The 16,813-nt window shown below is 44.1% G+C and overlaps 1 protein-coding gene across 8 annotated transcripts in view; it reads left to right on the forward strand.

Moving 5' to 3' along the window:
- The first annotated feature begins 7,929 nt into the window (after window positions 1-7,929).
- Window positions 7,930-16,813, forward strand: part of fubp3 (far upstream element (FUSE) binding protein 3) — a 30,590-nt gene continuing 21,706 nt past the window's right edge. For 4 of the 8 annotated variants that reach the window (XM_062553507.1, XM_062553512.1, XM_062553510.1 and 1 more), the window contains exons 1-2: window positions 7,931-8,130; window positions 12,777-12,888. In XM_062553507.1, coding sequence (XP_062409491.1) covers window positions 8,032-8,130; window positions 12,777-12,888 — 211 coding nt within the window. In that variant the 5' untranslated portion in view covers window positions 7,931-8,031. Of the gene's footprint in view, window positions 8,131-12,776; window positions 12,889-16,813 lie in introns of all 8 variants that reach the window. The other 4 variants (XM_062553509.1, XM_062553514.1, XM_062553515.1 and 1 more) reach the window with 2 other exon arrangements.

Here is a 16,813-nt window from a genome sequence, read left to right on the forward strand (position 1 = left end):
AAGAAAAGAATAGGGCATGTTCACAGGCAGTAGTGAAACACTACATGGTTGGTACATTCTCTTTGTCACCCAAAAAGCCTAAAATGAATGGTTAATTTTGGACAGATTCCCAGATGGTAAATGCTGCAGGTATGTTAAATCCTTGCAGTAAACCACTGGATGAGTAAAACATTGTATACAGTACATTTGTTGTTGAAGGTTGAGTTTTTAAACTCCCTGGGTCTAGCTTTCATTATTACAGAGGAAGGAACATAATCAATTATGATATGAATACTTTCAAATGCCCAAGTGTGATCAAGCTCCATTTTGGAGCATTTCGCCCAAAAAGATAAATCAGTCCAGAACCTGAAAAGTTGGTTTGGAACTGACACCAAAAAATATTAGTTTTTTCCTGTGAATCAACGACAGGTTACTTAGGCACCCTGCACCCTCCACTGATGACGCATCGTTCCATTCAAAACCGGTGGAAATGCAGGCTGATTCACTAGATAGTGCCAAGGTTCAAAGAATTTTGAAGAAAATTTTGCAAGAAAAAGCCCTGTCTGAATAGACAATATTATTTCACATGAAGCAAGCAAGCAACAGCCAAAAATGTCAACGGAAGGCCTAGGGTTTTTAACCTACATTCAAAGAATATTGTGAGTCTACCCAAAGAACGTGTTAATTTTTCCTGTTTAGCCTTTATAGTTGTGCCCGCACTGTCACGTCACATGACCACAAAGAGGTCTGCCTGTCTGCGCTGTCTAAGAGCGAGCCCACGCACCACTCTCTTGGATCTATAGCCATATGGGAGGCCATTAAAGCCAAAGCCCCAGCCTTTGTTTTCCATGGCACAAGTGATCAAATATTGATGGAAAAATAGAAATATTTTGCCTCATGCTTAATGCAGCCTATCCGAGAGGGGTTAATGAGTGTTTTGGACCCGCCGGTCTCGAGTTACTCTGCATGCTCTCTCTGCTAACCTGTGCTTGGACACAGTCAATGGACTTTGGAGCTGTGTCCCCGTGGGTCATGTTGAATCGATAACTCTTTGCTGCATTGGGTAGCACTGGTGACCAAACACTGGTAGGGAACAGCTCCTGAAGGCATTATATCTTGTGAAGTCTAACATCTGCTCTATGCTATCAGCTTTCATTTTCGTGTCACTCTTTGGCATGCTTTACACTTCCTGGTGATCCGCCTGGAAATAAAATATGGTTCTGGATATACTATACTTGAGTTCACTATGATATTAAGAATGTGAGAATAATCCATATGAATATTAGTAGCATACTTAATCCACTTTATGATAATGTTTTAGTTTCCTGCAAAGTTTGTCTCACACTTTCAGTTCCTTTAGGTCCAATTATTCAGTCTCTCACACACATAAATATCTGCAGCACACAGGCACTCAATAATAACTATCTTATCCTCTCTCTCTCTCTCTCTCTCTCTCTCTCTCTCAGTCTCTTTATCTCTCTTGTGCTCATAACCAGCTGCAGGATGCTGCCAAAACAAGCCCTAAGCCCAGTGAATGAGAGTCTCGTTGCCCCCTGGGTGACAGTAATGCAGCATGTTTACCTCAATCAATAGCTTCATTTTCCTCCGCGTGACGGCTATGTGCTTTGCTGTTCGCACCCCCCGTACCCCCACACAGACAGACACACACGCTACTTCAACCCCCCCTCCAATCACACACACACACACACACACACGCGCGCACACATACCTCCCCGGGGCCGGCTGCTTTGTTTGCCTGCTAGCTCGTTATGTCTTTCGATTGGTTGCTGTTATGAGAGGTAAAAGTCAAAGGGGGAAGCCCCTGCTGATCCTGAGGGGCTAAGACCCCTTCACCCTCTTAAGAACGTCCCTGGGTAGCCACCTTCCACACACACTCCCACAGCCCAACTCGCCTTTTAATGGCCCCTCCGACTCCATCACCAGCACCATCCGTTTTTATGAGATTTGTTTAATGCAGCTCTGGAGCAGTTGTTTGCGTTGTTACGCCCTGGCTAGTTAAATGGAGATGGATATGGGAGTCTTGGCCTGTGGTTCCACACTGAGGATTCTGGGTTTCTTGGGAGTTCTTAAAGAGAGGGCCTATGGAATTCGACATCACAGGCAATGAGATCATGCCGTATGGCGCACTATGTGTTCAGCTCTGGCACACTTGTGAAGTTATTGTCCTGAATGCTGTATGCTTCTTTTTACCAAAATGTGTCAATAATACACATGTATCAGCTGACAGTGAGCATCTGGGCCCCATTCAGAGTCAGATTGGCCTCAGCCTCTCCAACAGCAGTGACGACTACTGCTGATTAGCCACTAGAGGGGGTCAGCTGGCATCACGGAGGGTGAGATAGTCACTGTTGCTCTTCTGTAATTGCATGCTGCAATTGAGTGGAGAGTGTGAAATAAATTATATCACTGAATGTTAAATCATTTACAGTCAAGATGCATATTTTACAGGTATGGAAATAGGTCATTGTGTGAGTATTTCTGAGTTGTATGTAGCTAAGTAAGCTTGTGTACTGCACTAACATGCGCTGCAGTATCATGCATCTATAAACTAACACATCCATTGTAATTGGCTCACTTAAGCATTTTTTTTTTACAGGGTTTAATTGAGCTATGGTAAATGCCATAAATGTATTCGCTTCTCTAAACCTATAGTGATACAACCTGCACAGCCTTTGAAGACTTCTCAGATGGAGGAAAAAATCGCAAGTAATCGCACCTATAATTTACCTATAATTGACAGTCATTGTGAAACAGAGGCACCATCATTTTGTGGTTATTATATCAGAATGAGATGTGTACATTTGGCAGGGCGACAAAAAAGAGGAAAAAGGTGCATTCATTGTCTTTAACCTATAAGGGCCCATGGAGAAACGAGTGTCACAAACTAATTCAGTGCTATTTTCTTTAGAAGATTTTTTTTCCCCATTTTTGTTTTTGAAAAAACATCCATTGGCTCTTATGTGTTACGTAAAATCCATCCATGCATACTTTCATTACTGATATTGTGAGGGACAAACAGTAACTCTCACTTCTGTCTGCCCCTGGTGTCCTGTTTATATTTCATATAACATTGTGTTTTTATGTATAATTTGAACACTTCATGAGAGGTAGGACATCATTTGTACAGAATTCAAGATTTTATAGATTCACATGCAGGTTTATGGCATAATCTGGACAGAAGGTGGAAGATTTGTCGCTGAGAAGGGCACCGCACCGTACACACAAGATATATAAAAAAACACACTTATTGTGTTAGCGCATGGTGAGGGGATCTGGCAAACAAGCCCATTTAGCCATTATTTCCCCACAGTCCACAGCAAGCGCACAATGAGGCGAATAGGCTTGACGGCGGAGGACTTGAGAAAAGGAAAGAATGGGGCAGGTGGGAGGGGAGGGGGAGGTAGGTAGACAGGAGGAGAAGAGAAGACAAGATGGTGGTGGTGTGTGTATGCAGGGGGGGGGGGGGGGGGGTATAGTGTTGACCAAGGAGGGGGTCACTGTGTCCCAGCAGAGAGGCGGAGAGGGAAATAGTGGAAAACATCTGTAATTTTCACCGCAGGAACCTGGCATAATTGCGTCATTTAAAAATCCAGATACAACGCTGATTCAAGGCAAAGTGGTCGGGGATGTGACGTGGGGGCGGCTATGTGGAGTGGCTGGGGGAGTGGTGGGTGGGAAGCATTACACTGACTGAAAGAGAGAGAAGAAAGAAACCCAGTGAGAACACAAAGAGATAAAAGAGTGTGTTTGTGATGATAGGACAAGTAAAAAAAAAAAAAGACGACGACGTGTTCTTTTCATTCACCTGCCGCTTTTCCCTTTTTTTTTTCTTTTTATTTCAAGCTGGAAGTAACCTGTCAAGGGTCTGCGCTTTTCTTTAGAAGACTCCCCAGGCTGCGATAATGCCTCCCTATTATTCCTACCGCAGAATTGTCATATTTACTTGTAGGTGTTTTTCTCAATATCCCCACTGCGCTTTTTAGCTCCATTTTAAGTTTTTCTCAATGTATAATTGGTTCTTCTTTGTCACTGGTGAGAAAAGCGCTCTAACCAAACACTTCATTAAATTGCCATCATCCCCTCTTAGAGCGTGAGTCATTGTGCAGGAAGAGATTTGTCTTCTGGCGGAAGACTAACTTAGATGAACAAGAACAATTTTATGCAAGGAATATACAGTACATTTCTATGAAGTCATATTGTACTGTACTCTGCATGCAATTAGATTCTGTTTGGGATGATTTTTTAAATTGGCCTATTTTCAGCCAAATTTTCATTTGGTACCCACAGAACTTGTAGAACTAAGGTGTATACAAATATGTTTTTTCTTCAGTGGTGAAGAACAGAACTGCACTTTTTGATGATACTTTTAGGGAACATATGCCTTAATTCAACAATTTCAAATATTCCAGTATCCTTAGATCAAGACCTACTAGTTGCTTAAGAGCCGTTCACCTCCTAGACCTATTGCCTTCAATAAAGACTAATAAATAGTAACAATGCTACATGCCTTGTTGAGTATTAATGCATACTTTTGAGAGTTGGAGTGGTGTCGATATCTCAAAAACTGTAGTGGTCCCAAAAGAAACAGGTGTACGGGAATAATAAATAAAAGGGATCTTAAGAAGAACAATAGTTCATTTGCCAGCTTTAAAAAAATGGTTAACATGTGTCCCCTAAACTGAATTGTTAACAACTTTTTCAATAGAACAATTTGTTTTGTGTAGCCTACAAATGTAATTGTCAGGAAATATTTGGGATGACCCAAAACAATTGAACTTCCTTCAAAATATGTTTTATGGGTGATTACATTATGTGTGGCACTAGATATCTCACCATCTAAAAAGCATTATTACATCATACAAAACTGCTAAAAGATGTATTTATATAGGCTAGAGCACATTTATTGGTGCATAAAATACCATAAGCATAATTGGATTAAACTAAATCATGACAAATCTCAGTGCTTCGTTAGGAGTTCAGTATTTATGTGATGTCTCAGAATGCAAATCTGTAGACATTTGCTTTAAGAGCTGCGATAAATTATTGCATTTTTACAATGTTATGTAAATACAGGCATCCAATAAAGTTCTGTTGTTATTTCCTCTCAAGACTGGCGCTTTGTGATGCACAAACTAGAAGACCAATTATTTACAAAACACTATGTTACATATTCATTCCACATTCACTTTTCTGTCTGTCTGTATGCTCCATACTTCTTTGTGTAAAATTAAACTATTTTACATTCATATTCTACGATGTGTGTGAGCATGCATACATGGTTAGGATACTTGATCCTTCAAGTATATTTGTAGGAAAGTGTTGTATATCCTCAAATTCATATTGATGGTATAGTGATGTGAAGGTACCAGTAGTACCTTGGGTCAGAAATTATACTTTTATTCAACTTTCAAAGTATAACATTGCCAAATATACCTCACTAATCTATCCATTTACAAGCTATGTTTCTAATGCCAACTGAACTGTCACTGTGTTCCCAGTCCAGTCTGTTAAACTCACTATAATGTCTCTTTAAGGATCTGAATTTCAAGTGCACTTTGTTGACCTCATCCTTTTAACTTTTCAGATCAAAGATAGGGTCAACACACAAGCTACAAACCGACAAAGTGACTTCCTCTCGCTTCCCTGATAACTGTTCTTTAATTTCATAAACATCATGGCCAGTTCCTCCCATCAAAACCTATTTCTATACAACTGCCAATCATTCACATATGCTGCCGCCATGCAGGCACCCAGTTTCAGAATTTCTGAACAGAAAGACAGAGGCAAGGGTATCTCTGCATCTCCCCCTGATAGCGCACACACACACACACACACACACACACACACACACACACACACACACACACATTGTCTCTTTTTCTTCCACACTCAAGGGTCTCAGTGTGTCTCACTCAGTCAAACACACATGAACACTCTTTCATACACATACTCACTACATCTTTGTCTCTCTCATACATACAACCTCACGCCTTAACACAGATGGAAGAGGAAATCCTGACACCTGATCGGCTTTGAAAGTTAATAACTCTCAGCGCTATCCAGAATTACGGACCCTCTTTGCCTGCCACCCCCCTCATACACGGCTGAACCAATTCTCTCTGTCAGCACCTACTTTCCACACGTTGCAAGAGAAAATCGTCCCATGCAACTGAGTCTATAATTGCTCCAAACGTCTGACTTCAACTTCAACTGCAGCCAAATTTTGACCTCACACCCAACCCTCCCACCCACAGACCAAGCCAGTCGTTCGCGAGTCTGAATACATTGCCTGCCAGATGGTAGCAATAGCTAAGATCAGACCTCTTGCACTGAATGAGAGATCTTCATTTGGACGTGTCCGTCTGGCAAAGGCTGATGGCAGCCCATGATTTTCCTGACAGATTTTGTGCAGGTGATAAAATGCTCCAGGCTGATAGGCTTATGGAAATTGATACCTTGGTGTGTCCATACGGTCAAATGTAGTTTTCTGTCAATCTTCCTGTCAACTGAGACAGAGAAAAAGATAGGAAAGAGAACAAGATAGATAGGGAGAGTGGGACAGAGGTCATCACAATAAATCAGGCCTCAGGACTCATTGCTGTTTTGAGGGCAATGTTAATTATACAATGGCAATACAATACAATACAAAGGAGGAAGATATAATTGTCATTCTTTTTCTTTTATTACATGGAAATAAGCACTTGGTACTTTGAGCGGTAGTGATAAGGCCTATATTTTTTTGCGCTCGCTGTAGCTATTCCCTTTTACTTTGACATATGTGGCAGTTTCAAATTACAGGATTTTAATATTATTGGGTGCAATTCTGGGGCTGTTTTGCATAAACAGGCTGGAAAATTGGTGGCAATTTTGATGCATTTAACTCCGCTTACACTCACTATCTGCCAGATGTGCAAAGTTAGCTGTTTCCACATGTGGAGATTTGAGGAGATTCCAAATGAATTCATCTGTTCTCAACTTACACATCCTCTTCAAAGTTAGGCTAGGAGGCCTTCCAGTGTCCTGTGGCTCAAAAAGACTTGTTAACAAAACAAGTAGGTCAATAAGACAACAGACAAGAAACCAACCAAACAAACAAACAAAGAATAAAATAAAATAGATTTAACACATGTAGTGCTGTACCATTAAAATATTGAAATGCTTGGAAATCCTATCAGACCTGCAATTGGTCTGAATGGCAAATTTATGAAAACCCCACTTAAATCCGTCTGACAACTTTTCTTTTAAATTAGCATTTTTCATTAGGCTCTTATAGTTTTGCATACAAATCGATCTCTCAGACCAGGAAGAAAGTGGTAGGCCTATTTATAGCTGGTTTTGAAGCTATATAACACACGCACACGCAAGCACACACACACACACACACACACACACAGAAAGACATAAAGCCTTGAGTCTCAATTCACAAATATGTGATGCATCATCCCTTTGGTTGATGTCCTCTTTGTTGAAGTGTTGATGGTATATATGCACTCATACAATTTTTGCTCATTTAAATTACTCTAACGCCAGTCTTAGATGCCCTGAGATCTTTGGCGAATTCTGATAGCCAAACATGTGGGTTGATTTTTGCCTTATTATCTTTACTGCATATAGGCAGATTATGGTTATTATGAGATGTGATATTGCCTTTATGTGATTTAACATCCAGTAGCCTAAAATAGTTAGGCTATAATAATAGGCCTATATTAAATGTAACTTCCTCTGTTTATTCATTTCAGTGACAAATAACGGCATGGCCCTTATTTGTTTTGTGTGTAGGTCTCCACGATTCGCCATATTGTCTGCTTTGTCTGACACTACCTTGTCTCTGTGGTTTGTGAAAATCATAGACAGTAAAAGAAATGCTTCATCAGATGATTTCAGTCGCTGACGAAATTCTCTCGCGAGATTTCAACTCCACGGGTTTCATTTCCTGTTCCGGGGTCGGCGCGTGTTGCCTGATCGTCTTGCTCGCTACTGGGCTAAAGAGTTTTTTTTTCGGATGTGTTGCTGAACGCTGCCGTAGTAGGGATGATGATGATGGCGGAGCTGGTGCAGGGACAGGCCTCGGTGGCTCAGCCTGGAATGAAAGCAGACGGCTTCGCCGACGCTTTACACCGAGCCCGACAGGTAATGCAATTGACAGAGAGGAATCTTTTTGAAATCGCGTAAGATTAGAGCTAGGCCGTTCAGGGTGGGGGAGGAGTGTACTTTTAAGCAGCGTATCCCCAGCCCCCCTCACCCGCTGAGAACACACTCTTGTGCACATACTAAGCTAGCATAACTGGCTACACAAGGTCCAAGTGTTAAGACTGCATGGCTGTGCGTGCAGATTAAGAGAATGTGGGCCAGAAGACGCCCAACAAACTATCAACAATTAACTCTTACGCTAATAAGACACAAGTCAAGTTGGGGAAAAGTGTGAAACAACTTTTGGTTTGTAAGACTGTGAGCGACTTGGAGAGATTAAAAAAACAAAACACGAGCAACAAACTGCAACCTGTTGTAACGCCACACAACTTGCAGCTAGCTAGCTAGCTAGGTTAAGATCTTCCTAGCTAGCTGGCTAGCATACTGCTATTGCTGTGGCCTTGTTCCGCGAAGCCTTGTAAACCATCTGACTTTACGCAAACATTGCTCGAAGTTAACTCACAAACAACAGAGAAAGCCAAGTTGTTTGTCAAATCACAAACTGGGTTAGGTTGAGTACATTGCAACAGTTGCTTGTAATTTATCGAGTAAAGTTTAGTTTTTTTCGCTGAGTTTGTAGTAAGCTAACTAGTGTGCCCCTCGATAGCAAGCATTTTGAAGTCACCGAACAACTTATAAGGAGCTAATTTAAACCAAGCATACGCAGTTTGCTCGACAGTTGTACAATGTTGAAAAACAACTACAACTTCCATATAGCTTGATTGCCTTCACGGGGAAGTAGTTTCCCGATATCCACACGTTATACTATAGTTTGGAAAGTATGTCACCAGCTTTAAGAACGACGTTAGATAGCAAGTTAAGCTAGCTAGTTAGCCAGTTAGGTGTGCTGATTACTAGCTGGCTAACTGCTATCGTCCTGGGTCAGTGAGTGGCCTAATTTGCTTTCTACTTTACTTAGGTCAAGCAAAGTAAGTTAATATATTCACGGTAGGCTTTTTAGATAACGCGAAACGGTCGCGTTGATTCTTAACTTGTAAAGTTAGCTGGGCGGAGTATTACATTCGAATTGCCAAATTGACATTTTATGCTTTAACATTACTGCTTAGTAATAGTATTACAGCACTTGGCTGTTATTTACTTAAACAAAAATTGCAGGGTAATGTACCCACGTGCCAGATCGCACCACACTGTCATTACGTCATACTGACGTCCACGTTGCCGAAATTGGTACTAATTGTCATTATTTTGACCCCCTTAGACCTTTTCAATACTCATGGACCACTGAACACCCTCTGTGCTTTATCAGTGGTGCGTTACATTGTAGGTCAATATGCCTCATGTTATAACCCTACTAAATGTTGTGCCCCAGTAAATGTAATTTAGAAGAATTACATTTATGTAATAATAAACTAATCTTTAAAAGAAGGTATTTCCACTGGAAAGTTTAAACCTCACTTATACACAACCCAGTCGTTGCATTATAATGATATTGAGTCTTAATCCAAAGCGAACATGTTGGTGTTCCAGTAATGCTCCAGTCCACAATCAGTGCAAAATAAGCGTGTTTGTTTTGGAAACTGACAGAGACATAAGATAGATAGATACCATATTTATCTTGAGGGAAATTTATTCTAATGCTCAGTCATGATGAGTAGCCATAAAATGTGTAGGCTAGTTTGAGTCTGTTTGACTACATACATTTAAAATATGTTCACCCAATTTGAACCCCTTCCAAATGTTGACAATAAATTGCACATTTTTAGCAGTATCCCTGACAAAACCTAGTTACACGTCCAGGTTGATTAGTGCAGGGAGTTTAGGCCTATATAGTGTAGGTTCAGCTGTCGGCACGACAAACGGGGGCTTGGTGTTCAGATGAGGTCTTGGCGCCCTTGTCGAAAGCCATGCTGGGCCTCTCTCTGTGGCCCACACCTGTCACCTTTACACTGCAAATGTCCCTCTACCCCCTCAACCATGAGTGTTGGTCATTCTCTTTTTGTGCTTGGGCACTTAACTGTCTATGGACAAGAGAGGGAGGGGTTCACAACTTATATTTGCTGTCTTGATTAAGAATGTAGGTTAGAGAAGAACCTACAGATGATTCCCCCCCCCCCCTCATCATGAGCAAATGGTGTCCTGCCTCCATGAGGCGCTAGGACCATTTTGTAACACCCATGCCATTTGTCTCAGAACTATCCATATGTTTTGCCCTGCGTGTGTGTGCGCGCATATTGTGTGTATTAGGGTGTGAGTGTGTCTGTGTGCTAGGGTATGACTGAGTGTGTGTGTGTGTGCGTGCACATGGCCTTGTACTCGCGCATGGCACCTGTGGGCGGTTTCAGTTTCGCCCCTCGCTGCTGTCGCACTCAGCTGTCCCTCCCCAGCCAGCTCCCCCGCATGGTTTCCGCGAACCCGCCAGCCCGAGAGCGAAAGAGAGAGAGAGAGGGCCCTGGACCAAACCGGTGCCACTCGCGCACGCTCCGCTCGTCTCCTCTCCGCTTCTCGCCCTCATCAGCTCCGCGGGAGAGGGAAAAAATAGAACTGGGAGCGCGGCCAGAACGGCAGTCTGCGTTCTCTTCGCTGTTTTACTGCGCCCGTTGAGATGCGGCTTTTCTTTTTTCTTCTTCTTCTTCTTCTTCTTCTTCTTCTTCTTCTTTTGGCCAGGTCTGGGGCTTTATGTAAGACACGCTTTAGCCCATGTTTATTTGGGGTAATTATGCGCCGTTGCTGACAATCAGTGCCTTTGTGTGCGCCGGGTGCCTGAGCCACAACGCAGATCCGAGCTGCGGCCTTGTGCTGGTGCTTGCACACCTCTGCTGCGGACGAGATTGCGTAATTCCAGGCCGAGGATATGCTCCATGCGGCTACTCCTTCGTTTTTTAAAAAGTACACAAAGTCCCGAGGAGGCCAAGCTTGTCTCTCACCATAGCTCTGTGGGACCAGAATTGCTGTTTTGCCCTTCTTAATTTCCTGGTTGTGGTCCTAACAGCTGAAGTTTGACACTGGTAAAACAATGCCTTGTTTTGTTTTACTCAGCCATGGCTAAATTAGTTTTGCAAAGAGGTTCAGGAGTGCAACTACAGTTCCAAATTAGTAGCACTGCATGGAGTGCCTCATGTTTGCATAGAAGCTGTTTATGAAAGTAGAGCTTGTTTTCTAGAACAGTGTTACGATTAAATATGGAAGTCATTTTTTATCTAGTGATTGCCGTGTGCTGATGTGGACTGAGCTGCAGTGGCCCCCTCTTGCACTATTCTTGTGGAGGTTTAGCCTCGTGCAACAGCCCTGTGACCCCTCAAGGGCTTCCCCCTGCTGAAACCCCCCCTAAGGAAGCTTCCCTTTTAACACAACTGAGTCGGCCTCCCCCCCGGCCCTTCTCCCTCCAGACAGAGGCGGCAACAAGTGACCAGTTGTCCTGCGTCGCGGGGCTTCCACAGACTGTTTACCTCCTTGAGTGGCAACTTGCAGCCTTCACTGTGTGTGTGTGTGTGTGTGTGTGTGTGTGTGTGTTGGTGCGTATGTGTGTGATTTATTGGCGCGCTTACATTTCTGGCATTCCTCCCCAGCATTCTCCAGAAAGAGGCTCTTGGCTAGAGGGAAGAGGAGGAGTTAGCTACACCAAGCCCCTTACTGGGCCCCCCCCCCACACACACACACACTTGCCCACCCCTCCCTTCCCCCTTCGCCTCGTCGCCAACTGTAGTCCAGTGGTGGTGTTCTGCCCTGGCCCCTCACTCGCTCTCGTCTCCCCCCTCACTCCATTTTCCTCTGCTATCTAGTTTTGTTGTCCCCTTCCCCCTGACCACTCACCTTGACTTCAGCAGCCTAGATAGACACAATCAGGCTCAAACAGGGTGAGTGAGAAGTTACAGAAACCTTAATTGGCCTCCTCTTTTTGGAACACATTGTGTGCTAATATTGTCTTTTTGTATAGAAATTGCTCTTTTGTGAACATGCGATAGCGGAGACCACAATGTAGCACAATTTGCTGCAATGTAGCAATACGCGAACGAGAGCGACAACTGTCCAACTGAGAAGAATGGGGAGATCGAGCGAGCGTACTTCTCTTTTGTGGCGTTGGCGTTGACTGGCAGCACAAACAGTTTCTCCGAAGAGCTAATTGGACCGGCGGAAACTGCCTGATGTGTGAACAGAACCCAATTAGCGTCTCGCCGACTCTGTTTCTCCCCATTTTCCTACCACAGCAGGGGGGGGGGGGGGAGTCATTGCTAGACTGACTCTGCTGTTGTCAGACTAGGCCTTTTTACAGTCATAAACAGTCCCATTTGAAATGCCTTTTTTTATATATTAAAAAAGAGAGAGAGAACTTGTCTGAGGAGTTGGATTTTGGCCATGTTTGTGAAGTGGCCTCTCCAGGCACAGAGGTAGTCACCCAGAGCCGGGTGTCGTCCGCATTTTTGTTCTGGCAGATGTGTTCTAAGCACCTTAATCAATTGCACATGTCTAACTCTTCTCTTTTCCCTCCCCCTCCCTCTCTCACACTCTCTCTCTTTCTCCTTCAATCTCTTTCTCGCTCTCCCTCCCCTCCTCCTCTTCTTCTGCTGCTTCTTCTTCTTCTCCTTCTTCTTTATATGGCCTTCTCTTCCTACTTTGACTGTTTTCAGATTGCGGCTAAGATGGGCGGAGACCAGATGCCCCATATGAACAATTCCTCTCCGGTGGTGGACCCCTCACTCTATGGCTACGGAGGCCAGAAGCGCACACTGGATGATGGAGGTGAGCCCCGTCATTCGGATTGGTCCTGTCACATGTCACATGTCACAACAGTGATGACCAAGGGGGGAAAAAAACAGGCTGGACCGAATCCTAGTCTTTTAACATCATCTCGGTGTGCTAGCATTTGTCTGATGTACGTGTAACATGAAATACAGACACGTGCAAATACTTTATATAACCAAAGAGGTGAGGTGAGCCTCGCCAGTCGGATTGGTCTGGTCACATGTCACTTAACAGTGATAACCAATGGAAGCTAAAGGATGGTGCAGGACAATGGAAAAACTCCACTTAACCAGTCTGCTAGCTGATGACTTGTCCATCTGCGAGAGGGGGGAAAAAAAGGAATGGTTCCAAAAATGTGCACTATTCTCAAGCCACAGAAGTGGTCATCGTAGTCTCTGCCCTGGTTTACATTCACAGCCCTCTGTCTGGTCAGTAGGGAACCTCCGTCCAGCGAACCGGCGGTTCATTGGCCTTGACCAAACAGTGGGTCTGTGTGCACTGCTCAAGACACGGCGGATAGCAAACAGTGTAACATGAAGACTCTACCTCGTGGGTCCCGTCATGCCTAAGAGCTCGACTGATCCACTCTACCAGCTTTTTGAAGTGTCGTGGCCACGTGCACATGGGGCCAGATAAGAGACACTGCAGTTAGCTGTAGGGGGTCGGCTGAGAAGACGCACGTCCAAAACAAAGCATGTCTCTTCTGGCCTTGAAAATAGGCGAGAATTGGTTATTTGCTGAATTGGAAGTACACGTTACTGTTTTTGTTTGGCAGAACATATGATAAGATGAAATCAGTCATAGTTGTGTGTGTTTTGGTAGGAAAGAGGTGTTTCCTTGAAGGAGTAGATCATTGCGAAAAGTGGCACATGTTCATTTGGAGCTGGGTTCAGAAGTGTTTGGCCTTAAAGTTCAGTGAGCTGTAGTTCAGTGGTTGGACTTGATTTGTGTTGTGACAGGTCATCTAGGTCCTTGTCGAGGCCCTAAATACACCGCCCACCGGAGTCCATTTTGTTACTCATGCGCCGAAGATCCGGTGGTTGAGTGTTGAAACTGAAACCTAGGCTACAGTGGCCCGGTGGTTAGTTCAGTAGATGTTGAATGAGTCTTTAGAAGGCAGCACCTTGAGCTCTAAAGCTCTTAGCTGCTTATAATGTGAAATAATTAAAGCAATTAAATGAAAGCATGTAAGACCTCAAATCCCCTCATGATGCAACACTTGCCACAATCTCTGTTAATGTCCACCTTTTAAAAATCAAGGAAAAAGCAAGTAAAACTAAAATGAATGTTAAATCTGAAATATGATTAATTGCCAATCTGTGTCATTTATGTAATTATGACAAACTGGTTTGATTCAGTTTTGTCAAACTGGCGTCAGGTAGCTGAGCCATGTTGTAGAAACAAGAGGGCCAAGTATGGCATGCCCTTAATGGGTCGTTCCTTTTTTGAAAATACAGTAAAGGCCACGTTGGATGGGTAGGGGCTCTGAGGGGGACAGTAAGAGTGAGTCGGGGGGTTGTAAAAATGGCCACGCATGCAGAGTGTAGTTTCACTCCCATTGACCTCTAGGGCTTCAAAGCCAGCGCGGAGTACATTTCCACTGTCGGAGTGCAACTCTGTCGTACACACACGCGCGCACACACACACACACACACACACACACACACACACATGCATGCACACACACACACACACCTTCTCTTGCTCTTGCACCCCCTTTCCAAGTCTCTCTCTCCCTCTCTCTCTCTCTGTGGCCTGGTCAGGTTTCTGAAGGGCCTCTGAATTGAATCACATGCTCTGCTCCCGTGGCCTAGCTGGACGGGCCCAATAGCTGGCGCGCTGGCCAGCTAGTGGATGTTATTTGAGGGGCGGATTACTCTCTCCTGCCTCACAAAGTACATTATCCCTGCCAGGTCGGGCCACAACAGATCACAAGTCGCACAGAGGCCAGGGCGGGACACTCGTCTGGGCCTGGTCTTCTGACGGCCATGTGTGTGTGTGCGTGGGGCTACTGGCTAGCTGCAACAGTGTGGGTGTGTGTCAGAAGGCTGCACACACGAGGGAGGGGAGGGTCGGAGTGGTTGTTGTCTTGGCAGTTTTGACCTGAGGCTTCTGGGAGTCTTTAGCTGATGTTTAGCTGTAGGTTAAGCAGTGGCAGCAGCAGCCGCCGTAGCGGCAGGAGAAGTGAAACCGGTTTTGCGCTCCAGCACAAAAGAAGGCTTGGGCAGAAATAAGAACCGAAGAACAGAATTCAGAAGTCATGTTCCGCAATGCTTGGTCCGACTCCTTTCTCTTTTTTACTTAGTAGGATTAAAGTAGTTGCTGGCAGTTTTGTCTGATTTCATTAGCTAGTTGCTTTGATACTCTTACATGATGAGTCAGACACAACTGGGAAATGCTGACTCAGGAGTGGGTCTGTACAAATGGCTGACGTTTTGGTATGTTTTGTACATGGTAAAGGCACTACTCTCTCTGTAAATTAATAGCTGTAGCATAAACATTGGGAAAGTACACATGAAACACCCATGCAAGTTTTACCAGTGAAATGGAAAAAAGCCGAGATGCAGAGAAGTGTTTTTCGCATGCAGTTTCCTTGTCAAGCTGCTGCCAAACCGAAGGGAAACTGAAGTTTGCGTTATCAAGTTTAGCCGTCATGGGACGCGGAGGTATTTTTGTCTTCGGAGAGAAACAAATGGGGGAAAGAGAGGGGGGGCGGGAGAGAGGGAGAGAGATAGGGAAGTTGAACGAAGAACGGGAGAGAAGGAAGGGTGAAGTGGAGAGGAACAATTTGTTATCCAGTTGGCAATGCTAGTGGAGTGGCTAGCATTCAGTAGCCTGAAACTCATGGGTGCCACCGTTGTGGCTTTGAGCAAGGCACTTAACCCCGAGTTGCTCCAGGGAGACTTGCCCTGCAATTAATTAATATATTAAAGTTGAAAAGACAAAAGGTTGAAGATAAAGAGCTCGTATTCCTCCCCCTTCTCCTCCCCGTCCACAGCTTGGGTGAGGACACCATGATTGGAGAGACAGACACACAAATGCAGCTGGTGGAAAATTCCCTCGCTCGCAGACAATGTCTCTTTAAGAAAGGCAGACTGTGTACATCGAAAGCCTTATGTAAGGCCTTTGGATATGACTAATCTTTGCCCCGGTCCATTTCCACTGGTTCGGTCCAGTCATTGTCGCTGGAATATTTTTCCAAGTTTTAGAATGGGAAGCTGTTAAGTCAATTGAAGCAGTCTCTCTCTCTCTCTCTCTCTCTCTCTCTCTCTCTCTCTTTCTCTCTCCCCCCGCTCACACACACACACACACACACAGTCACACTCTCAGAAGTTCTGTTTTTTGAAAACCACAAGCATTTGTTCAGCTGCCTCTCATTGCTTCTTGCACTTAGCCTATTGTCTTTTAATAAAGAAATACAGTCAACGTCCATTAGGGGTGCATAGACAGAGATATCTTTTTTTGAGACTGGAAAGGACTGAAAACCGTTACACATGTTCATGTCCCTCTTATTGAAAAGCACAACTCTGCGAGTCTGCCGTGTCTGCACAAGTGATCAGTTGATCTGTTCCTGTGCCTTGAGCACCCAACGGGCATTTTTATAACACTTTGCTTGCTCTGATAATGAAAACCAAAATGGCCCCCGCCATTATCTCTGTTGGATTGATAGGCTACCTGTTGAGTGTGAAGTTTCAGAAGGTCAAAACACACACCCACACACACACACACACACACACACAAAGATAGCCCATTGCCTTAGAAACACATCAACTGTTTTGAGTGCTCTGTAGGCTATCCTTGAGGCTTTATAAACAAGCTTCAGGTGGTTTGACATGCCCCCCCCGCCCCCTCCCCACTGCAATGTATTTCAGTGCTTTGTGTTCAATTTGACCTGCTTGTTGACTGCTGTGCTATGAGTTTT

This window comes from Sardina pilchardus, chromosome 14 (assembly GCF_963854185.1).
Source record: "Sardina pilchardus chromosome 14, fSarPil1.1, whole genome shotgun sequence".
In the NCBI taxonomy this organism is placed as follows: Eukaryota; Metazoa; Chordata; class Actinopteri; order Clupeiformes; family Clupeidae; genus Sardina; species Sardina pilchardus.